This window comes from Tympanuchus pallidicinctus, unplaced genomic scaffold, assembly GCF_026119805.1.
Source record: "Tympanuchus pallidicinctus isolate F22 unplaced genomic scaffold, pur_lepc_1.0 scaffold4, whole genome shotgun sequence".
NCBI classification, from domain to species: domain Eukaryota; kingdom Metazoa; phylum Chordata; class Aves; order Galliformes; family Phasianidae; genus Tympanuchus; species Tympanuchus pallidicinctus.
In genome coordinates this window covers 4,612,558-4,636,099 of record NW_026294758.1, presented here as the reverse complement: position 1 = coordinate 4,636,099, position 23,542 = coordinate 4,612,558, and the positions used below count along the sequence as shown (strand labels likewise).

Here is a 23,542-nt window from a genome sequence, read left to right as displayed (position 1 = left end):
AACGCACCGCTCTATTTTCACAGCGTAACACCAGCTTCAACGAAATGCCTGGACCTAAAGAACACAGCCTAAGGCAAACGCTAAAACTCCCAACTATACCCACCCCCCTTCTCTCAGAGGGCGGAGACCCGCCATTTTTGTGCTTTCCCGCCCAGACCTGGGAGGACCCCGCCGCGCCTTTCCGCCCGGCAGGAGCTCAGGTGTCCTTCTGCCTCTGGGGCTGCCCTCCATATTCGCCTGACTTTATGACGCCTTCCGCCCCGCCAAACAGAGTTTCTACTTTCTCACTATGCTATATTTTTATTTGAAAAGAATAAATGTGTGAATCGAACGTGTCTCTTCCCTTCACGGGGAAGTAGAGTAGACAATCCGAGACCTCTAGGTCAGGCAGAGGTTTTGGCAGCCATAAGCGGGCACCTCCTCCAACGTCCTTGGCTTCCTCTCGGCGCCAAAATTCAAACGTTTGTTACTGCCGCAGCTCTGCTTACGGCGAGAGTGCGAGAGGGGCTCGGAGGCTGCCGGCCGTCAGCGAGAGCTTCCTTCGCTTGGTACCTGAGGGGCTGCGGGGGGGTTCGGTGGAGACAAAGGGCAGTCGCGGGGCTGTGTTGGCTGAGGTGCGTGGCAGTTTATCCCTGGACTGCAGCGCGGTAGGCGGGAATCTGCGGTGGGTGAACGGGGAGACATCCGTCATTTTGGCCCCCAAATTGTCCTGGAGTCACAGAGTAACCCGAACTGGAAGGGGGATCATGGAGTCCAACTCCCGGCCCCACACGGGACAACAGCCTTAACGACCAGCGTCACGACAAGAGTGGGCTCATCGCCATAGCGATGAACGGTATGTGAAGTCACGCTAGTTAATAATGTGCATACGGTTGTTGGGATGCTTACTGGATCTGCGGACCTGCGTGACTTTCTGTTTAAAAGTGCGCTGTTTTTGCTCTGTGTAGCTGCGCTTAGGCATACGGTACAACTTGTTTCTTTTGTATGTGTTTTTGGTTTTTTCCTTCAAAGCATGAGGAGTTACAGTTCAGTCCTTTCATTGTACTCCTGAGGGAAGCACCAACGTGGCCACTTGACAGCTTAAAGAAGATGTACATCAAATCAATTGTACTTGAAGGATTTAAATCCTATGCTCAGAGGACAGAAATCCGTGATTTTGATCCATTATTCAATGCCATTACTGGTTTGAATGGTAGTGGCAAGTCCAACATCTTGGACTCGATCTGCTTCCTGTTGGGCATCTCCAATCTATCTCAGGTAAAGAGAGAAGGTGAACTTAAGAAAGCTCTTCCTTATGGCATCAACCTTTCTTTTTAGTCTCCTGAGAAATCTCTTGTGGAAGACCCAAAAAAATGTTATTTCTGTCAAAAAATGGTTTTATTTACTTGAATTCTTTAGTAAGTGAAACTGTGTTTCTGCCATTTTTGCTTGTTCTTGTTAAGTTTAAATTAATAATCAGTACACTGCAGTAGTGCAAAGTATACCACTTAGTTGAAAGATACCCACTTAAGGGCAGCAGCCTGAAGCTGAAATTCTTTTGAAGCTGAAGGTTCCAATTTGTGTTCTTGTAACGAAATTCTGCACTTCTATATTTAGTCTTTGACATTTCACCAAGATGTTCTTCAGTGGGAAAAAAAAAATGATCTGGTTTCTTGAAACAACTTATTATTTAAAAGGTGTGCCCCATTTGCTGCTTAGGAAAATAAAATAAAATTGCATGCGCAAATATGACCAATTGGAACCTTTGCTTTCAGGTGGTTTTCCCTCTCCTCTTCCCCAATTCTAACTCTGGGTTAAGCCAAGGAACACTTTTTAGTGCGCTGCATTAGGAATGATAAATTTCTAAGTATGTGAAGGTACTAGTGACAGAACTAATAATCTAGCTTTTTGGTTTTTTTTAAACACCCACTTTATATTTGTATCAAATATCGTGTGGGAACAAATGGCAAGTTCTAGCTCACTAAAACTTGAACATTCTGCTATTGAATGATGCACTAGCGTCTTGCAGCTCTGGTATCCCTCATTCCCCTGAATCTTCAGCATTATAAATAGACCTCTACAGTATCCATTCATTTTGCCAAAACAGAAGAACACAGCACCAGTTTGATTTCTTTCAAAAGTTTATTGATCTGTTCCACACATTTAGGTGCGAGCTTCGAGCCTCCATGATTTAGTTTATAAAAATGGGCAAGCTGGAGTGAATAAAGCAACTGTGTCTATCACATTTGATAATTCTGACAAGAAACATAGTCCACTGGGATTTGAAAATAATGATGAGATCACCATCACCAGGCAGGTGAGCACTAAAATACGTATTTATTTGCTTAGAAAACTTCATTCATTTTTACTATACTCAACAGAGTGACTTTTCAACAGGAAAATAGGGTTTTTAAAGTCTTTAAGTTTTTGCAACCGTGGCAGTGATTCTACAGTGTTATTAACAAAAAGTGTAGAAGTGAAATCACTGTACTAGATTGAAAGTTGTAATTATTTGGGAAATAAGTTAGGATAATTTAGATGCAGTGTACAACTAATGTTTTCTGTGGAACTGCACAAAAGCATACTGGCAGTAAAATGATGTTCCTAAATAAATTCTAACTTTCTATCTTGTGACTTCTTCATTTCTGAGCTTCATGTTAAATTCTGTCTCTAAAACATGTAAATTTTATAAGAAAACCTGCATTGTTTGGGAATTTCTTGTCAGTCTTGAACAAATCTTTACCCTCTGTAACTGATCTTATTTAAAGCTTCTGCTGCAAAACTGCAAAGATGTTTGAAACATCTGTAAGATCTATTGTTATGTTCTGTATGGTATGTGCACACAAAGCAGGAGTATATGGAATTTGCTCTGTCTTTTTTTATGCACTTAATTATTTATTTTGTCTTCTTGCACTATATCAAGCCTCTTGTAAATCACTTGATTTGTCTGTTTCTTTTCCTTGTCTAGGTTGTTGTTGGGGGTAGAAATAAGTATCTTATCAACGGTATGAATGCTTCCAACAATCGTGTACAGGATCTCTTTTGTTCTGTCGGACTCAATGTCAATAACCCTCACTTCCTTATTATGCAGGTATTACACATACTTTTCTAAAATTCAGAAAGAATACAAGTGGCACTAAATTTGTGGAATAACATTTTTTTCCTTATTAATGAAAAGCAACTTTCAAGTGAAAATCTAATATCCAGTAGCTAAGATTTTTAGAGTAGCACAGCATGACTCTAACTGAATTTTTAGCACTCACTTTCTTTCATCTCCTCATTGGACTTACAGCAGGCTTTTTCTAAAACTAATGCCAATTTTGTTTCCCTTTTGATCTCCTTTATTATGTTTCCTTTACTATTACATCATGAAAGAGAGTATTTTTTTCCTTATTTGCTGTATTCTTTGCTAGACAATATTTAGTATGAGTTAATGTATATGCTTTCTTAAATCCCAGTTGGAAAAAAGATGAGCTGACCAAATGAAAAGATCCTTGTAACCATTAGTAGAGGGACTAAATCAGCCCTTGATAGATTTGCATGGAATAGCAAAGTAGTAGAATTTACTTGCTTCAAATGGAGTTGTCCTAATTATTTATTTACAAGAAAAAAAAAAAAAAAAAAGTTTTTGGCAGTTTTGCAGCCATTTTATTCCCCTTCCCTCCCCTCTCCCTTCACAAATGAGCCAGATTACCAAGCAGCCAATCTGTAATTAGGAAGTTATTTGAGCTCAGGCAGTCAGTAAGACTGCCACAACAAAATAAACATAGTACCACTTTACTTGGATGTGAGCAAAAATGTGGAGAATGCGTGTAGAAGTTCTAAAGGCCATTTCAAGCTTGCTGCTTGAAGAAGGAACTTATTTTTTGTTTGAAATGTTGAGAACAAAGTAACTAATGAAACTAAATTAATAATAAAATAGGTTAGCAATTTTAATATAGCGTATAAAATGAGTATGTGGGTTTTAATTTATTTTTTACTACTATAGCATGGTACACAATCATAATTCTCCTTTTATCTTTTTCTAACCAGGGGCGAATTACTAAAGTTCTAAATATGAAGCCAACAGAGGTGAGAAAACTGAATTTTTTTTCTTTTTTTTTTTTCTGGATAAGGAAGTGTTACAGAGATATAATTTGTTAAACTTGCTTTGAGTTGAACCAACTTGATGTGATAAAAATCATTAACATTCTGTCAAATTATTTTGTTAAAGATTCTAGCTATGATTGAAGAAGCAGCTGGTACCAGGATGTATGAATGCAAGAAAATGACTGCCCATAAAACCATAGAGAAAAAGGAAGCCAAACTGGATGAAATTCGAAGGGTTGGTACTATATGTGGGAATGGAATGTATACTTTATTTGCTAAAGATGCTGAATAACTAGCACAGTGTGTTTTGTTTCATTTTTTACTTGTAAACCATTTCATTTCTCTATGTGTTTGTATGTGTAGGTATTAATGCTACATGAGTTTTAAAAATCTGAATACAAACGTTCTGGTTTGTGTTTCAGGTCATAACTGAAGAGATCAGTCCAACTATAGAGAAACTGAAAGAGGTATGGAATACTTGTGGTTAGAGGCTTTAAAGCACTGAAGAAATACTTTCTACTACCTTGAATTAGTATATGGAAAATAAGACATGGTATTTTCAGCCTTTTTAGAATCTTTTAGGTGATGAAAAGTTTATCATCTATCCAAATATATAGTGTGGTTTGCAGATAGGAGAAATCTGGGAGAGGAACATAGGAAGAAAGAAGCAAAGGAGAGAAACAGAAAACGTAGAAGTTAAATACTTGTCTTAGTTCTTAAACTTGCCTCAAGCGGAGTTTCTGTTACACAATCAACTGCAGTAGTATAGCTTTATCTAAGATTTTCTTAAGAAGGCTTGCAGTGTACAATGCTGAATATTATAATCTATATATTATATTATAAGAATATTACATCCTATAGCAGTACTACTTTAATTTTTTTTCCACCCTATTTTAATTCTTATTTTCTTTTGATCTGTACCTTTTCAGGCACGTGCATCATATCTAGAGTACCAGAAAATAACACGGGAAGTGGAGAATTTAAGACGCATCCATGTGGCTTTTCAGTATGTCCGTGCTGAGGAGATAAAGGATCGCTCTGCTAATGCTTTAAAGGAAGCACAGACAAATAAGAAGAAGATTTTGGAATCAGTGGCTGAGAATGAGAAGAAGGTAAAGGAACTTGCACAACAAATAGAAGAAACAGAGAAGAAAAACAATACGGTAAGTGAGAACACAGATACGCTCACCCAAAGGTGTTAATAGAAGGAAGTACACGAGAAGAAAATTATTTTTGTGTATGATATGCACTTAAATTTGATTCTTCCTGTGACAGATTGTTTAGATTATACACTGCTTACTCATTACTAACCATTTAATAAATGGGATCTCTATAAAGTTTTAATGTCTGAAATACTGTATTTTCAATTGCTGTAAATTGTTAAATATCCCAAGCTGAGAGAAGCCTGCAAGGATCAGAGTCCTATTCAATAAATTCCCAAATAATCTCGATAATCTCAGGCACTGAAGTGAGACTGAGTAATTGAAGATGATAAAATTTTTCCCTCATATTTCCACTCTGTGTATTCAGTGGAAAACTTTATCTGATTTTTTTTTTTTCGTTTTTTTGTCTGTGTTTCAGACAAAATGCTCTTGAAGTGGGAAATACAAAAATCACTAGTGACCTCAGTTACAGAGGTAGAAAAATTAGTTATGTACCAAGTACTCCACAGCATCTTTTCATGTACAAGCACAACTCCTACACTTCCCCTAACAAGGATGGTGTCTCTCAGTAACTACAACTCAGCTCTAGCAGTGGCTTCAGATTGTTTTGGATTTCTGTGGAAAGAGATGTTCTATCACATTTGTTTTAGAGTCTTAGAGTCTAACCGTGCAATCAGACATGCATCTCCTCTACATAGCTACGAACAGAGGATGGAATCTTAGATACTGGATAGCTGTACACATTGAATTTCCATTGTTTCTGATTGTAGGAATTTGGTGCTAAGTTACATTCGCTGGAAGTTGCTTTGTCGGAACTCCAAAGAGTTGATGCTAAAGTCCGCAGTGATCTTGATCATAGGAAGCAAAACTTAAACAGTGAAGAGAAAAGGCATAAAGAATTGATTAAAATCATGCAAGAGGTAAATCCTTGTTTATGATTTTCCTTCTAAGCACTGATGTAATTCAGAGTGAGTGGGGACAGCAGAGTTATCCTCAAAGCTGATTGGAAAAAAATGGGAACAGGAGGATAGAAACAAATGATAAGGATGTTACTTGATTTGCACAGGTAGTAGACTCCCACTAAAAACAAATATGATATATTTATGAAGGAAGTCCAGCTCTACTGTTGACAACTTCGTTTTAATTTTGGGAGGAGATCCCATCTGCATTCAGAAAACCTGCTAATCTCAAAAGAAAAATATCTGCTTCATATTCTTGACATTTAATTCATTTCTCTTAAAATACAAACACTAAGTACTTTACAGAGAGCTGTTTTTCCTTCTTGTGCAGTTATCATTTCTTCCTCTATTTCATTTTTCTCTGTAGATGTTGTGTTAAGTGTCCTCACTGAGCAAGTGCACACCTAAAATATGTAAAAACAGATTGTGAAATCAAAAAAGCTGACAAGTTTTTCAAAATTTGGTTGGTGAAAATAATCATAGCTGTACATCATCTGGTTTACCAACAAAATTTAAAATTAATAGGACTTATTGGTTTGGTGTATTGTTGTTGTTTTTTGCTAAAGGAATTTAAAGCATTCACATCAAAGGAAAAGGAAATAAAGAAGATACAGGAAGAGCTAAATGATTTACAGGAGGAAAGTAAAAAAGATGCAGAAGCTTTAGCCACAGCACAACAGCATTTTAATGCTGTATCTGCTGGCCTGTCTAGCAATGACAGTGGTCAAGGAACTTCTCTTGCTGACCAGATGATGACCTGCAAAAATGAGATTAGCAAAGCAGCAACGGAGGCTAAACAGGTGAGAGTCAGAGTTCTCCTGATGCACTGTTGGAAAAATTTGTAGAACATCTGTGCAAGGTATTTTCGCATAAGCATTAAGGTAAGCCTTTTTTATTAGGCAGGCTTTTTAAAATAAGGAAGTTTCAACATTGCCTTGAGGAAGTACAGAAATTAGTAAGAGACATAATACAGATGACTGACAAGTATAGATTAAGAAGCTTAGAAAAGGAAATTAAAGCATTTCTGTATTTAATCTAGTAGAATTAAACATGTCTGAATAGAGAGTTTGGGAGGAATTTCTCTGTTACATTACTCTATTACATTTCTCTATTACTTGAAGCATGTCACATCTCTCTTAAGATAGGAAACTTTTGCGGCTGTTTTGATGGTGGAATATAAATTTTTGTTGATAAACTCGCACCTTCTTTGGCTTTAGAAAAACTCTTCTGGGAAAAGTAACAAAAGTGGTTCTGTCCCACAATATTTTAGTTTGTTTCTTCTCTTTGATACTATGTATGTGGTAATACCGTTTATTGTATCCAAGTATGTAGAGTAGTTCATACAATGGCAGCCCACAGGAAGGCTTGGAATAGAACAGACCTCATAGCTCATCAATCTCCAGTGCTTCACATGATTCAGGCCTTCCTGAATGCCTGCAGGAAGGAGGCATCCACAGCTTCTCTGGGCAGCCTGTGCCTCACCACCCTCTTGAGCAGAAAATTTCTTCCTAACATCTATCTCCCATCTTTTAGTTTAAAGCTTTTGCCCCTTGTTCTATTACTATTTCCCCTTTTCCCTCCTGCTTATAAACTTTTTATGTACTGAGAGGCCAAAATGATATCACCCTGGAGCTTTCTCTTCTCCAGGATAAACAACTCCCCAACTCCCCCAGCCTGTCTTCATAGGAGAAGTGCTCCAGCTGTCTGGCAGTCTTTGTGGGCTCCTCTGGACCTGCTCCAACAGCTCCACATTTTCTTTGTGCTGGGGCCTGCTGGTGCTGCAGGTTGCACCTTATAAGGGCAGAGTACAAGAGGACCATCCTCTCCCTTCTGCTACTCCTGTTTTGATGCAGTCCAGGATACAGTTGGCATTCTGAGCTACAAGCATAGGCTGCTGGCTCCAGCTTTTGTCCACCAGGACCTCCAAGCTCTTCTCAGGAGAGCTGTTCTCAATGAGTTCTTTTCCCAGTCTATATATGTGTCAGGGATTGCTATGATCCAATTGCAACAGCTTGCACTTGAACCTCATTCAGCTCATGTGGGCCCCCTTTTCAAGCCTGCTCAGGTCCCTTTGGAAGACATCCCTTCCTTCTGTCATACCAATTCAGATTAGTGTCTTCAGCAAACTTGCTGAGAGTGCAATGTCATTCTGTAAGATGCTGAAGAGCACTGGTCCCAAGATGGACTGATTGCTGAGGGCTAGGTTAGTTGGAAAGGACCTTCAAAGACCCTCAAGACCAACCCGCTCTTGGGGTTAACCATAAGTTAAAGCACAGTATTGAGCATTATGAAGCATTCTCCAAGTGCTCCTTGGCTGCTGACTGGTTGGAGGTATTAATCACCTCTCTAGAAAGTCTTTTCCAGTGTGTGCGCTCATAGTAAATAAATGCTTCCTGATGTCCTGTCTGAACCTCCCCTAGTGCAGCCTTGTATCGTTCCTACACATCCTGTCCGTGGACGCCATGGAGAAGAGACTCACTTCCCTCTCCACTTCCCTTCCTCAGCAAGTTGTAGAAAGCAATGAAGTTTCTTTCCCAGACCAGATTTCCCAAGCTTTCACTCACATGCCTTCCAGCAGTTTTATCAACTTTGTTGCCCTGCGGTGGACAGTTTCAAGTATTGTAACATCCTTCTTGTATGATGCAGCCCAGAACCAAGCACAATGCCTCAAAGTGAGGCTGCATTATGTCTAGTGAGAGAACCAGCTTTTTGGCTTGCTGTGGTTAACGCATCTCACAGTGCAGTTTGCTCTCCTGGCTGTCAGGCAGATCACTGGCTGATGCTGAGCCTGCTGTCTCTTTTTTCAGAGTTACTCTACAACTGCTTGTCTCCCAGTTTGTGCCTGTGTTCAGCATTGCTTCATTCGAGGCACAGCACCCAACATTTTCCTTATAATGTGTGCTGTTGCTGGTTGTCCAGTGTATGTAGATTTCTCTGCAAGGCCATTTGTCCCTCCAGGGAGTCAACAGCTCCTCCTAGTTCACTATCACCAACAGACTTGCTCAGATGCCTTCTGCCCCTGCATCCAGATCACTGATAAAAATGCTGAACAGCACTCGCATCTTATCATTGGCACTTTGTTCAGAAGAGTACTGTGAGGAACAGTATCAAAGGCTTCACTGAAATCCAGAAAGATTACATCCACTGCCTTCCCTTTGCCCACCAAGCAGGTGATCTTACCGTAGAACAATACACAGTGATTGAATATCCCATGTAGATGGGAGCCACAAGGATTGTTGCATCCAGCTCCCTGGCTCCATGCTTTTTCTTGGTGAGCCCATGCTGGCTATACCTCAAACAACGCATCTAGGAGGGCACCTTTCCTAGTTGGCTCACTCAAAACTTGCAATGGGAAGTTATCTTCATCATGTTTCAGGAATTTTCCAAGCTTGTTTGTTGTGCTAGCGTGATATTCCTGGATTGTCTGGGAATTTAAAGTCTCCTGTGAGGGGGTGACTGATCCTGGAGGTTCAACCAATTCTCTATATGTAAAGCACATCATCTCCACCTTGCTGGTTCTGAACCGTCAGTAACCCTTTGTCTCAACACTCCAGTCTTGGGACTCATCCCACCAAATTTCACAGATATCTACGATATCATGCATCTGGGCCAGGGTCACATATTTCATTTTCCCCTGTTTATTCCATGTGCTGCCTGCATTGGTATATAGGCATTTCTTCTGTGTTCCAGAACTCACTATGCTACTTGGAGCAGCATAGGTGTTCCCATTGGCATTGCCACCCTCAGGTAATGCTGCACCATCCCTTGGTGTGCCCCAGTGTTCCTAATGCAGCCTCTCTCTCTGGCCCATCTTAGTTTGAAGCTCTCTCAATCGGTCACACCAGGTTACAGGCCAGTCAAATATTTCCTCTCTTGAGACAGGTGCGTCTCATCAGCACACACAGAACAAGAGTGCTGGCACCCAGAAACCCCCCTGTGACACATTTTATGCTTTTGTCACCCACGTCTTTAGTTTTAAGGGCCAAGGCTGCTATTTGCCATTCTTGCAAACAGAGGGCATTTTTACAAATGAAGGAAGAACCTGGTTAGTGCATATGTTCTAAATCTGTACTCAAAGATTCTCTCTAAATACCATCTGGTTCATGGTTTCTTATTCCTTACAGGCCCAAATGAAGCTGAAATATACTCAGCAGGAGCTAAAAACAAAACAAGCTGAAGTTAAAAAGATGGATGGAAGCTACAAGGAAGACCAGGAGGCATTAGAAGCTATCAGAAAAACTAAAGAGAAACTACAAGATCAAATGAAAAATCTGAAATACGAAGGTTTTTATACAGACTTTTGGTGCATAATTTTATGGGGATGTGGAAAGCAATATAGAAGGAATAGAAAAAATAAGTATATTGTTTTCAGCCATGAATATATTTACCTGGTGAAATTTGCAGAAGAAGTACTTTGAAATTATTCAGTTTTAAATACTGTGAGCCAATACTTATAAAGCTCAAACTTAAAGGACTGACTAGCTTCCTTGTTTCTTCCCTTTCTTCCCAGTTTAAAACTTCTTAAAGATTGTTTCTTGTTGCAGAAGATGCACAAAAGTGTAAATTGACGATCCTGAATTCATTTCAACTCATATTTAGGGAGTAACATTACACTTTCTGCTCTGTGTATTTGATTTTGTTAAAGTGTTAATTTGTCTAAAATTGAAATTTTAAAATAATTTTACAAGTTTTTTCAATTAGCTGCTCCACATGCATGTGTATAAACAGAACACAATACTGATTCTCAAATTAACATGTTTCTATACTCTGTATGTTTTTATGCTCTTTGTTTTTGACTCTAGAAGCTGAACAAAAAGCCCACCTAGCAAAAAAGAAACTGAGTTCTGAAATCAGTTCTCTGACAGAATTGTGTGAAAGTATAATAGCAAAGCATCCTCATCTACGGTTTGAATACAAGTAAGATCTCAGTGTCATCTTGAAATACATTTTAAAGTGGTGTTTGGTGCATTTTATGCATGAATTATGAGACTATAAAAATTATTCCATCTATTCCTTGGCAGTTGTTTTTTTTATACAGTCGGTGAATAATGATTCTCTTATCTGAGGCAAGTGAACGGGTTAGTAAAGTCAGGAAATACTAGCTGAATTCATGTTCAGAAGTGGAGAGGATACAGTCATTCTTGAAATACAACCTTATCAATGTAATGTGAATTTAGAAGCTTTATAACATGGTGCTGCAAGCTGTAAGTCAAGCTCAGTAGCTGAAAATATAGTAATCCAACAGTCTAACCTGCAAAAATGTTATTAATTTTCAGACCTGCCTGAGGTCTGTGAGTAAACTTGCTCTGTGGAAGTCAATGTTGTGTCCATCTCCACCAAATATGTGTATCCTCGAATTTGTTCTCTTACGTAAAATCAACCTGAGTATATTCCTATAGCTGTGCTAATAATAGGAGCCTGACTATAATCACTGAGAACTGTGTGAACAAATCATACTGAAGTCAGGAAGGACACTCTTCTACTGGCTTTGCAACTGACGTTTTTCTGGAAAGTCTCTTGCTGTGAAGTAGTTAAACTAATAATTTCCTGTTTATTTTGTCTAATAGAATTAGAGTTTCTTCTACCATTGTAAACAATAGTAATTTCTAAGATAGTCTTTGAAGATGTCAGGAAGAGAACCAAGCATGTAGTTATCACAACTGATTTTGTTTTTCTAAGAAATCCAGAAAAAAATTGGAATCCGAACCATGTGAAGGGCCTTGTTGTAACTCTTATCACCGTGAAAGACGTAGCCACATCAAGAGCCCTAGAAGCAGTGGCTGGGGGAAAGCTCTATAACATTGTTGTGGACACAGAGGTACGTGTGTCACTACGCAAGCATGTGCTTAGTGACTTGATGCCTAAGAGGTGATTGGGCCCAGGGACCTACTTAAATTAAGTCAGAAGTGTCATACACAGATACTGTTGATGAAATGGTGCTGTTGGGATGCCGTATTGTCTTAGTATTGGATATACTCTGAAAGGTAGCTTTTCTCATTTTAGGCTACTGGCAAAAAGATTTTAGAGAAGGGTCAACTAAAGCATCGGTACACCATCATTCCACTAAGCAAAATTTCAGCCAAGTGTATTGGAGATGAGATTATCTCCTTGGCCAAAAATCTGGTATGTAAATAAATACTGTATTTTTACTGTATGCTGTTGTTTGTTTGTTTGTTTGTTTTTAGCATAATATAACAGCCTTACTATTTCTGTATGGTTTGAGAGTTTCTTAATTTTTTTCCTCTGTCTATCCCTGTGCTATCCAATATTCAGATGGATTTTAATTGTGTTGCTATTAATTGAAATTATGTTTTAAAATGCAATTATGACTTTAAAAAATTATTGAGATAAGATTCTTGTAACTTAAGGCATACTAATTGCATTTCACTTTATTTCCAGATTGGTCATCATGAAGTACATATAGCCATTTCTCTTATTGATTATAATTCTGAACTGCAGAAGGCAATGGAATATGTCTTTGGGACAACACTGGTCTGTAGCAGTATGGCTAACGCTAAGAAAGTGACCTTTGACAAAAGAATAATGAGGAAAGCAGTTACACTTCAAGGAGATATATTTGACCCCCAGGGAACCCTTAGTGGAGGCAATTACTGTTTCTTATTCATATAGTAATTGTGTTTTTGTTGATTTGTTTACTGCTTTGCACATTTTTAAAAATGGAAAGAGGCATTTTTGTTTAAACTCGTACTTGAGATAACATCATCTCTGAGAAAAGGTTTGGTGGTTGTACACTGGAGTAAGACTACAATTAGACTTGGAAAAAAACAATAAAATATTAGTATAATATAGTTTATATATTAGATACTTAGACCTTATTTGGCTATTGAACCCTCCTGAAGAGGTTGGAAAGAATGCTTTGAATTCAAGCATTTTTTGGAGTATTTCATAATTAATTTGAGGTAAATTAATACATGATATCATGTGAAGTTGGTTGATTTCACAAAATTAATTTGTAGTCTCTCCATTGAGAATGGTTGCTTAGCTGTTTTTCTGTTTTGCAATGAAAACAAATCATGAGTTAAACCTGCATCATAGCCAACATTTACAATTCACCATTTGCCAGAGCTGAATATAATTCCAATTAGATTGAATATAATTCCAATTCCAACTTTGGTCTGTTTTTTCTCTGGACAGGTGCAAGCTCAAATATTACACCTATATTGTCTAAACTTAAAACAATGAGAGAAGCTGAAGACAAAGTCAAAATAAAGAAGTCTCAACTTGAAGCTGTAGAGAAAGAGCTGGCAAACTTAAAGAATGCGGCTGAAAAGTAAGGTTTGCATTGTAAAAATGTCTTGTTATTTCTCTTATGTCACCATAAGCAGTTGGACAGATCAGTATGATGGGAAAGATATTACAACAAAGGTGCAATGACAGAGGGACCTGCATGGTGACCTAGGACCTAGATGTTCAGGCATGTGAGAGACATGGGAAGCCAGACTGGCAGTGAAGACTAAGGCAGAGGGCTCTTTGAGTACCTCAGCTGTCTCCATGCATCTTGTTGCCAGTTCTCCCTTATCATTTATTAAAAAGGGTACGCTCTCTTTGGCCTGTCTCTTCTGATCAATATATCTGTAGAACCTCTTCATGTTATTTTTCATGTCCCTTGCCAGGTTTAGTTTCATCTGGATCCCATCCCTATGTGTCCAGATGATTCCTGTATTATTCTCAGGCCAGACATCTCTGCTTTCCTTCTTTTCCCTCAGTTTGACCAGCAAGCCTTTCCTCAGCTGTGCTGCTTTCCTTCCTCTTCTGCTTGATCACTTATGCTTGCAAATTGGAGAGCTCTTGTGCTCTCAGAAAGTAAACCTTAAAGAGCTGCCAGCTCTGATCTGTTCCTATGTCCCTAGGAACAGTTCCCTGGGTGATCTCATCCCATAATTCCTTACATGGCTGGACGTTAGTTCTCCTGAACTTGAGTGCCAACTCTTCTCTTTGCTAGATCCATACTCCTCAGGATCACAAACTTGTCTAGTGATGGTCAGTACAGCCCAGACTGGCTTTGATCTTAACCTCTTTAATGAGCTCCTCTGTGCTGATGAACCGGGTTGAGAAACTCTTCACCTCTGGTTGATCTATCCAATACCTGAAACAGGAATTTATTCTCAACGGATTTGAGGAATCTCCTGGGTTGTTTGCAGTCCACTGCAAACAGCGGATATCTGGATGGTTAAGATCCCCATCAAGATAAGAGCCTGGGAGCACACCACTTGTGACTGAAGCAGGAAGGCTTCATCAACATGCTCCCCTTGGTCAAAGGGCTGTAGTAGACCCTGACCACCAGCTGTACCTTACTGGTCTGCTCTGTAATTTTACCCCACATGCTCTCAATCTGGTCATGGATGTTTCTTAGGCAGCTCCTAACAGTCTCTCCACTTCTTAATGTGGAGGGCAACTTTTGTCCTAACTGTCCCTCCTAAAAAGCTTGTAAAGCTTTTTAAAGCTAAAAAGCTTGTAGCCTTCAGTTGTAATATTCCAGTTGTTGCACTACCTTTCTCTGACAGCAATTAGGTCAGAGTTTGCTAACTGCACCATGATTTCCATCTCTTCCTGCTTATTTTCCTTATCTTGTGACACCCATCAAGAATTTCAGTTTGTGGTAGTTCTTATTATTCTCCCAAGGAAATATAAAGATCCTAAAGGAGAATGAATATTCAAGTGATACTGCTGTAAGGATTTAAGTTAAATAATCTTAAAAGTATGTTTGAATTTTAAGCAATTCCTTCTTACTGGTTGTGCTTTTAAAAATAGAATAAAAATCTACATTTAGTTCTAAAAAAAATCCCATGAGAAGGTAGCGTAGGGCACTATGGTATCTGCCAGCTGGAATTATTTTTCAGATTGTTTTAAGTCATAACAGATTTCCAAAAATGTAACCAAAAGGAAGAAACGAGTTTTACTTCTTGTTGTTTTGTTCAATGATTTTCTTACTTTACTGTCTGGAAAAACATGAGCTCTGATTTGTTTCCAACCTCTGTGTTGCATTTGTTTGTTTTTAGTATATATTCTCAGGGCTTCATAACTATGAGTTAAATGCATAAGCTACTTTTCTACAGACTTCACAATTGCTTTTAGGCACATTTGAATTTATATATTTACACACCTCTATTTTTGTAAAGCTCTGTTAGTCTCCTATAAAATGTAAGCTCATTTGTTTCATAGTTGTAATTGTTGTCACTTATAGTTGTCACTTTGGAGTGGGAATATAAGCATTTCTGTATCTGCTTATTTCAACTTGAAACTGAAATGCTGGGTACCCCTCATTATATCAGCATATATCGTTACTGCCTTCAAAGGTACCAGCATCTGAAGCAGCAGTGGGAGATGAAGTCTGAAGAGGCAGAGCTACTGCAAACTAAGATTCAGCAAAGTGCTTATCACAAACAACAGGAAGACCTGCTTGCTCTGAAGAAAACTATTGGTGAGACAAATGTGTTTTTTATCTTGCAGTTAAAAGCTAATTGCAGAGAAAGACAGTTGACAGTTGAGAAGCAAACAGCCAAGGGAAAAAATAGCTTTGAAAATATTTGTTTTATATTTTGGAGTATGTCCTAGAATCATAGCTGGCAAACACAGGTATGGGGCTCAGATAATGTTTTTTGTGCCTTTCTGAAGGTTGTGTCCTTGTTAAGGATTCCACATACATGCTTCAGAGTAAAAGAAAAAATGGCTTTGTACCAACATTATAAAATGCATTTAGTCCTATATTTGTGTGATTTTTTTTTTTTCAAGCCATCTTTTTCAGGAGACAATGTGGGTTAGCAGTATAAATAATCTGAATGATAAAACAATGGAAATAAGTACTGTTTATGTAGCTAGGGAAAAGTGTAAAAGAAATCAAATGCAGTGGTAAGGAAAACAGTGAGAGAAAAAAATGGACTGAAATAATAATGCATGTGTATATTGTATGTGAAGGATTAAGTTGTATCTGACTAGATGGCTGTTCCATGGTTTACTTCTTGTTCATCTGTTTGCCCCTTTTTCATGTTAATTTTAATGATTGGTTTTCTGTTTGGTGCCCTGCAAATAACTGGTATCAGTGTCTCAGGAATTACTGAAATAGCTGACTTCAGTAATGGCAAAAAACAGCCAGCTGTGTTTTGGTTTTTTTTTTGTAGTAGAGTCTGATTTTTATTCCAGAGAGAGGCCAGTATTTAAGCTTAAGGATAAGAGCACTGTTCAATCTTAGTACTGTACTTTTGATTCAGCGGAGTGTGAAGAGACATTAAAGAAAACTGAAGAGAGCCAGAAGAAAGCTGAAGAAGAGTATAAGGCATTAGAGAATAAAATGAAAAATGCAGAAGCAGAACGTGAGCAGGAAATAAAAAATGCCCAGCAGAAACTAAATAGCGCCAAGAAGAAAGCAGATGATTCAAGCAGAAAAATGAAAGAAAAGCAGCAGGTAAATCTCACCTCTATTGCTATTTTCTCAGTGCTACAAGTGTTTCCAGAAGTCAGTTTTATTCTGAAGTTTCAATCCCATCAACTTCACAACTTAAATATTTCTTTGTAGTTACTGACATGTAGAAATTTGTGATACTTTTGTGGTTTTGCTCCATTCAACAGAAGAGCAAGTGTTGTATTATCTTCTGCAATATTTACTCTATCAAATTAAATGTCAATTCTTTCCACTGAAGTATAACCATAACAAATCTTAAAACATCTTTCTAGGAAGTTGAAGCATTAGTTCTGGAAGTTGAACAGCTGAAACAAGAACAAGCCTCATATAAGCAACAGAGTGAGGCGGCACAACAAGCAATCGTGTCCTTCCAGGAGCAAGTTGATGCTTTGGCAGCCGAAGCATTTAAGACAAGGGTAAGAGGGAATACTATATTATCAGTTTTGATGTTACTGAGGATCTCTTAAAGCTTAAATTGCATTGTGTATTTTTTTTGCCATTTGGATTCTCTTGGCAGCACTGAATTATTTAGCCTTAGCTTTAACAGGAGTTGGGTGGGTTTTTTTGCTTTATTACTATGTGTTGATTTTTTCTGCTACTCCCAACTCCGTAACACCTGCTTTTGTAAGAAGTTACTAGCTGTCTGATTTTCTTAACAGGAATCTCTAAAGAACGCGGAGAATGAGCTGATCAAGCAAAAGGGATTAATGGCAGAGCGAACTAAAGTTATCAAAGCCAAATCTGCAGAGATGGAGAAATACAGAGAGCAAAATAATGAACTGCAGCTCAACATGAATGCGTTAGAACATGACATCAGCAAGTATCAACAAGAGACTGCTGATGCCTCTTCCACGGTATTTCATAATTGTGTTCTTCTTTGCATCTTGTGGCCAAGTGATTATTTCCTTTGCTTTGTGCAAAGGAAATGGCCTCCTTTTTTTTTTTTTTTTTTTTTTTTAAAATAATAAGCACTGTTTTACTTGGCACCTCTTTATGTGAAAGAGGAGGACTGGAAACTGGGAATTGTAACAGATCATTATGGATTCATAGAAAATATGTCAAATAAGGTGATCAATGGGAAAAAAAAAACCACAAAAACATTCTGATGTTATGGATAATCTGGGTAACCAATTAGAGAATCTAATCCAGATACTCGGCAACAATGGCTTAGTCCAGATACATGAAAATATGTTCCAAGTTACATGGAAGAGCATACATGAAACTTCCCCCAAAATCTCAATCCCCCTGTGGTCGTGGATATAGCATGAAGCAAGGTGAAGGGATCCACCTGTGTTATCCTGGAATGAAATAACTGATACTTTAGAGTGATTTTAGGACAGTAGCAGGTTGGGTTTTGTTGTTCTGTTTTAATTCAGAATTTTAAAAATAAACTAAAGCATCAGCATGTCTTCTTGTGTACAGTTGGACAAACTGCTAAAAGAGTATAAGTGGATAGCTTCAGAAAAAGAGCTTTTTGGCCAGCCAGACACAACTTATGACTTTGAAGCCAGCAATCCTAAAGAAGCAGGTCAGAAGCTGCAGAAGCTGCAGACAAAAAAAGAGAAGCTGGAGAAGTCATTGAACATGAGAGCTATGAATTTGCTTTCTGAGGCAGAGGAAAGGGTAAGCATTCCAAATTTTAACCTTTAGAAATTGAGCATCTTGGGTATATTGTATTTGTGATGTGACTTAATATATATTTTCATATATTCTGTTCCTAAGTACACCAAAGTATAATCTTCTTGATATACCTGCTTTTTGTTAGATCATATTAGTTTTATATTTTGAACTACTTATTGTGTGCTAGTAAAATAAGTTACACATAACAAAGCTATGGCTAATTTCAACACTTCCTACCACAGCCCTTGCTAAGCTGGCAGCAGTAGCACTGGGCAGGCTTTGTATCTGTTGGCATATCTGACTAAGTATCACAACTTCGTCAAAGGCTGTGGATCAAGAAAAAGAAGCAAGATAGCTTGAAGGTGTTCCAGGGTTGTCTTAGATTCGTGTGTATCCTGAGGATGTTCCAGTTTTGTCTCAGGACTGATTCACTGACCTAATGTTTCAAATACTGCTTCTTAATTAGAATTGTCCTGTTCTTCATGTCTGCCTTCAGAAGTATCCTTTCCTGCACAGAAAGATAAATGGAGCCATGGTTAACTTTTAATCAGAATGCAACTTGTGGAGTAGTGCTGATTTTTCACCTTTGCCAGATGCTGAAAATTCTAATGCTTTAATTTGCAAACAACACCCTAAAATTTACATCCAGCATACAGCTGAACAAATGCTTTGGATTTCAATCTTGTGACTAATTTTGTGTTTCTTAATTACACTCCCACTGTTCTGTGCTTTGTTCACTGAAATAACTTTTCTTCTTGCATCAGTATAATGACTTAATGAAGAAAAAGAGAATTGTAGAGAATGACAAGGTAAAAATTCTTGCAACTATTGAAGAGCTCGACCGAAAGAAAAATAAAGCTTTACACATTGCTTGGGAAAAGGTATGTCATTTGAAATCTAATCTTAGCACTTCAGCCTGTATTTTTTTCTTGGGGATCAGATTCACTTTAGTTCACTGCTTTGCTTATTTGTATGAAAAAAACTTGTTTCTTTCTAGAACTGATCTCCTATGCCTATTTAAATATTTAAAGTATGGAGCAGAAACTTCCATTTCTTCTATTTAACTTACTTTTGAGGGTGGAGCATGAATTCTCTGCGAACTGTGGAGACAGTCAAATTTGCAGAACTACCTTTTTCTTTTAGTGCCCACGAAAATAAAAGTTAAGCTACTGACATACAGATGCCATTGCCTCTTAAATAGACTGTTTTGCACAGAGCCACAGAATGGTTTGGGTTGGAATGGACCTTAAAGATCATTTAATTTCACACCATCCTAATGTGGGCAGGGACACCCCTAGACCAGATTGCTCAAAACCCCACCCAGCCTGGCCTTGAGCACATCCAGAGAGGAAGCATTTGCAGCTTCTCTGGGCCACCTGTTCCAGTGCCTCACCAGCCTTGCTGTAAGAAATTTCTCACCTGTCTAATTTAAATCTCCCCTCTTTCATTTAAAAATAACAACTACAATATCTATCATCTTATCACTTTGCCCCCTGATAAAGATTCCCCTTCTACCTTTCTTGTAGGGTCCCCTTAGGTAATGAAAGGAGTGTCTGTTTTATCCAACTAACTTTGTCTAAATTGTCCTGTGTACTTTGCTAGGCTTGCTTCGATTTCAGTATAGCTGAAATAAAATACTCTATGTTCTAAACTTTAAGACATGAGAATTCATTGAATGAAGTTGATGAAGAAGCCTAGAGCATCGTGTTGCCCATCACTAAGTTTTTATAACTGTGCTTCTGACTCAAATCACGCTCATGGACCTTTCCTGGTGCCACTTCTAGGTGAACAAAGACTTTGGTTCCATCTTCTCGATGCTTCTACCAGGAGCCAAAGCCATGTTAGTTCCATCTAAAAAGCAAAATATCCTGGATGGTCTGGAGTTCAGGGTTGGCTTAGGAAACATCTGGAAGGAAAACTTAACGGAACTTAGTGGAGGTCAAAGGTTGGTAAAACTGTGGATGTGTTTTTGGTTGTTGTCTTCTTTTCCATTGCAGTTGTGGATGTGATTGGTCTCTCTAACCAATCACAACTTTACACATAACCAGTTATGCTTTCGAGCTGTTTCCACAGTAGACTGTCTTCTTCCATCCTGGCTTCATATCTAAAGAATGATCAGTTCAGTTTCCCTCAAAGGGGAACCTGACTTCAAAGAAGGCAGCGCTTAGCATATAACAACAAAATTTTGTAACACAAAGGAGTGACAAAAAAGGTATGATGGAAAAACTGCAGTCGCTAAGCAGTACTGAGGTACTGCTGACACGGCGTGCTCCAGCCTTCGAGTTGCAGTCAGTGGGGGAAAGCAGTAGAATATTACTCTAGGGAAGCAACTGAGCCAAACAGGGCCTGCACTGCAGGAACACCTGGGAGAAATGGCAAATGACTGTTATGGATGACTCCCAACCTGATGAAATCCCATTTACTGTAACACTTTGAAACAGATTCAAGAACCCTTAGGTGCTTTGTATGATGCAGCCCAGAAATGCACATAGTGTCTTGAAGCGAGGCCACACTACCACTGCATCTAGTGAGAGAACCAGCTCCTTGACTGGCTGTGCACCCTACAATGCAGTTTGCCCTGCTGGCTGTCAGGCAGATCACTGGCTGATGCTGAGCCACTGATCACCAGCAGACTTGCTGAGATGACAAAAGTGCTGAACAGCACTGGCCTTCAAACTGAGCCATGGGGAATCTTGGCCCATGGACTTAAGAACACGGAGCTGATACAATCCCTCCCTTACAATTTCAGTCACCACAAACAGAATGTAACTGTTCCCTGAGTCATGGTCCTCCAGTTCAGAGGACAAGACAGCCCAAGATCCTTCATTAATATTAAAATAATGAGGCAAAAAACAAACAATAAAAATCAGATGCTTCTGCCTTTTCATCCTTTCTTGGGTGGCCTACTTCATCCAGCATCAGAACAGTTCTTTCCTTAGAGCAACTCTTGCTGTAGAGGAGCAAAAAATGTCCTCTGGAAGAGAGATTAATCATAACCCAGCCAACCTGATTTGCCAGTAGAATAATTAACAATACTGTTTCTAGCAAAAGGCTCCACATTTCTTAGTGAAAAGTTGTGGCAGCAGCTGTTCTTGTTTCTCTCTCCCCAAAACTCACAGCATGAATCTGCTTCTCAGAGAACATTTTAGTACTACCAGATGATTGCTGTAATAAGTGGAAGTCTCAAACAAAAGCATAAAATATAGCTTCCTTATTCTTTGTATTAGATCACTGGTGGCCTTGTCCTTGATCTTAGCCATCCTTCTCTTCAAACCTGCTCCAATTTACATCTTGGATGAAGTGGATGCTGCTCTTGACCTTTCTCATACCCAGAATATTGGACAGATGCTTCATGCTCATTTCAAGCAGTCCCAGGTATGCTCTTGAAACTACTGTGACTATTTATTCAGCTTTGTTCTTTTCAGAGACAGCCATCTCCTGGGCATTCTGAACTGCAGAACGATTTTATTTCTGAGTCATTTCAGCTGGATTTGGCTTATGGCTTGGCAGCTGAAACTTTTAAGTATTACCTCTTCATATAAGCAGTTGCTGCACTGGTTAAGAAAAGCAGGTACTGACAAGGAGGATGGTCTGTGTACAGCCAATTAGAGACATAGCCCACATACCAGGGTTTGTTTGTTTGTTCTTGTTTTCTTGACAGAGTTCTTCAATCTAAAATGAAAAATGTAAAATAGTGTGAGTGCTTGTGGAAAGGATCCTGGGGTTACTGTGACCTGTCCACCCACAGAACTGAAGGAACATATTCTTCTGAATGAAAAGTAGTATGTTTACTTGCTGGTAAACATCACCTTTCCAAATTATGGTAGAGAAGAGAGGAACAGCTGTTGCTAGTGGTATTGTAAAGCAATTTGAGTTGCAGCTTTAGTGCATGAATAATCCTGCATTCTTAGAAAAATTCAGGGCAACATTTTCCCAATGGTCAATGATCAAGAAAGGTCGTATTTTATTGTGGTGCTACAGCAGGACAGGATGTGCCAGCCATCCTGCACTGAGTAGACCAAGCATGTAAACTTCATAAACACAAAAAATGATGGTGTGCATTAACCCAGCATGTTCTATGAGGCTTTCAGTGGGAAAAAAAAAAAATATATATATATATATATATATATACACACAAGCAGTATCAGTAAGATAATACCTAAGTGAATTAAAAGTAATCCTCTTTTTTGAAGTGTTTCTTATTTTTTTTAATCTTTATTTGGACTGTAGCATTTACTTCACACTTTCTGTTTTGTTGTAGTTCCTTGTGGTGTCTTTGAAGGATGGAATGTTTAACAACGCCAATGTCCTCTACAGAACCAAGTTTGTTGATGGTATATCCACAGTTTCAAGACACTGCCAGTTAAAAAAAAAGCAGCCACTGAATGAGACCGGCAACAACAAAGCTGAGTAACAAACAACACAGTAATGATGACTCAAGCATTCTGTGTTCCTTGATAATAGGAGGCCCGAGAATCACCTTTTTAAAAAAGAAAATCATTATTTTTATCTTGATTCTTTTTAGTAAGTCATTGTTTTTAGCTTTTTTAATAGCTTCAGTTCATGGCTGAACTGGAGCCTTTCTGTGAGAGAGGTGTGATGAATGAAGCTTGCAGCGTTTATAGTTTTCAGAAAACCTGTTGCAAACTGAGATACTGCATTCAGCTTTTGTCAGTTAAAGTGCTGTATGTTTATGTAAGTTAGTGTAAGCTTTAAGCTGTGTAAGCTACTTATTTGAGAGAAGTATGGTGTGTAGCATTTTAACTGCTCATTTTTAGTTGCTTTTGGTTTTAATTAGCTTTAGTTGCTAATGATTCTAATAAATTTTAAACAGAAAACTTTTCCTTTCTTTTTTTCTTTGCTGTTTTTCACCCAATAAGGCATAGTTAGTTTTAGTTTTAACACGCCCCATCCCTTGATTGTAGGGACAGACTCAACCCATACCAACATTTTATTGTGGTCTTCCCTCTAGTATAAAATCCCAAGGTCCACATCTTTGCTCGCAGCACCCAGAGCCCACAGGCAGCAGACCCTCACTCAGCAGCAAGGCTCCCTTCTTGATGTGGGCATGCTGTTGAATTAAGGAAAGTTAGGATGGGGTGTTGAATCGACAGCTGCAGATTTGACCATGCTAAGCTAAGATTGGTGAATGGAGTTGTGGCTGATGAGCTGACCAAGCAGAGCCAAGCCTCTGTCCTAACCCAAGTCCAAGAAAATAAGACAACGACCTTCATCAGAAAGACCACTGAGAGATACCTGTGTGTGAAAGAGCTGAGATGGGGTGAGGGAGGGGGTGTCAACCATTCTGGGGC

At 38.7% G+C, this 23,542-nt stretch overlaps 1 protein-coding gene across 1 annotated transcript; it reads left to right on the top strand.

The window, feature by feature from the left end:
• The first annotated feature begins 441 nt into the window (after positions 1 to 441).
• SMC2 (structural maintenance of chromosomes 2) lies at positions 442 to 23,008 on the top strand. Its single transcript, XM_052701408.1, has 25 exons — positions 442 to 548; positions 1,012 to 1,257; positions 2,147 to 2,296; positions 2,948 to 3,070; positions 4,012 to 4,050; positions 4,193 to 4,303; positions 4,491 to 4,535; positions 4,998 to 5,231; positions 6,002 to 6,151; positions 6,757 to 6,990; positions 10,315 to 10,474; positions 10,993 to 11,107; positions 11,870 to 12,008; positions 12,194 to 12,313; positions 12,590 to 12,794; positions 13,346 to 13,481; positions 15,508 to 15,632; positions 16,420 to 16,613; positions 16,883 to 17,026; positions 17,270 to 17,464; positions 18,033 to 18,233; positions 18,995 to 19,111; positions 20,015 to 20,175; positions 21,458 to 21,605; positions 22,492 to 23,008. Exons 2-25 carry the CDS (start codon positions 1,090 to 1,092, stop codon positions 22,642 to 22,644), a joined length of 3,567 nt encoding a protein of 1,188 aa, XP_052557368.1. The 5' UTR covers positions 442 to 548; positions 1,012 to 1,089; the 3' UTR covers positions 22,645 to 23,008.
• The last annotated feature ends 534 nt before the right edge of the window (positions 23,009 to 23,542 follow it).

What these genes read in the sequence shown, in the direction of transcription:
- SMC2 (XM_052701408.1), top strand. Translation starts at nt 1,090, where the DNA reads ATGTACATCAAATCAATTGTACTTGAAGGATTTAAATCCTATGCTCAG. An exon ending in TGCTCTGAAGAAAACTATTG is followed by an intron (nt 15,633 to 16,419) that starts GTGAGACAAATG and finishes CTTTTGATTCAG; the next exon opens with CGGAGTGTGAAGAGACATTA. An exon ending in GAACTTAGTGGAGGTCAAAG is followed by an intron (nt 20,176 to 21,457) that starts GTTGGTAAAACT and finishes TCTTTGTATTAG; the next exon opens with ATCACTGGTGGCCTTGTCCT.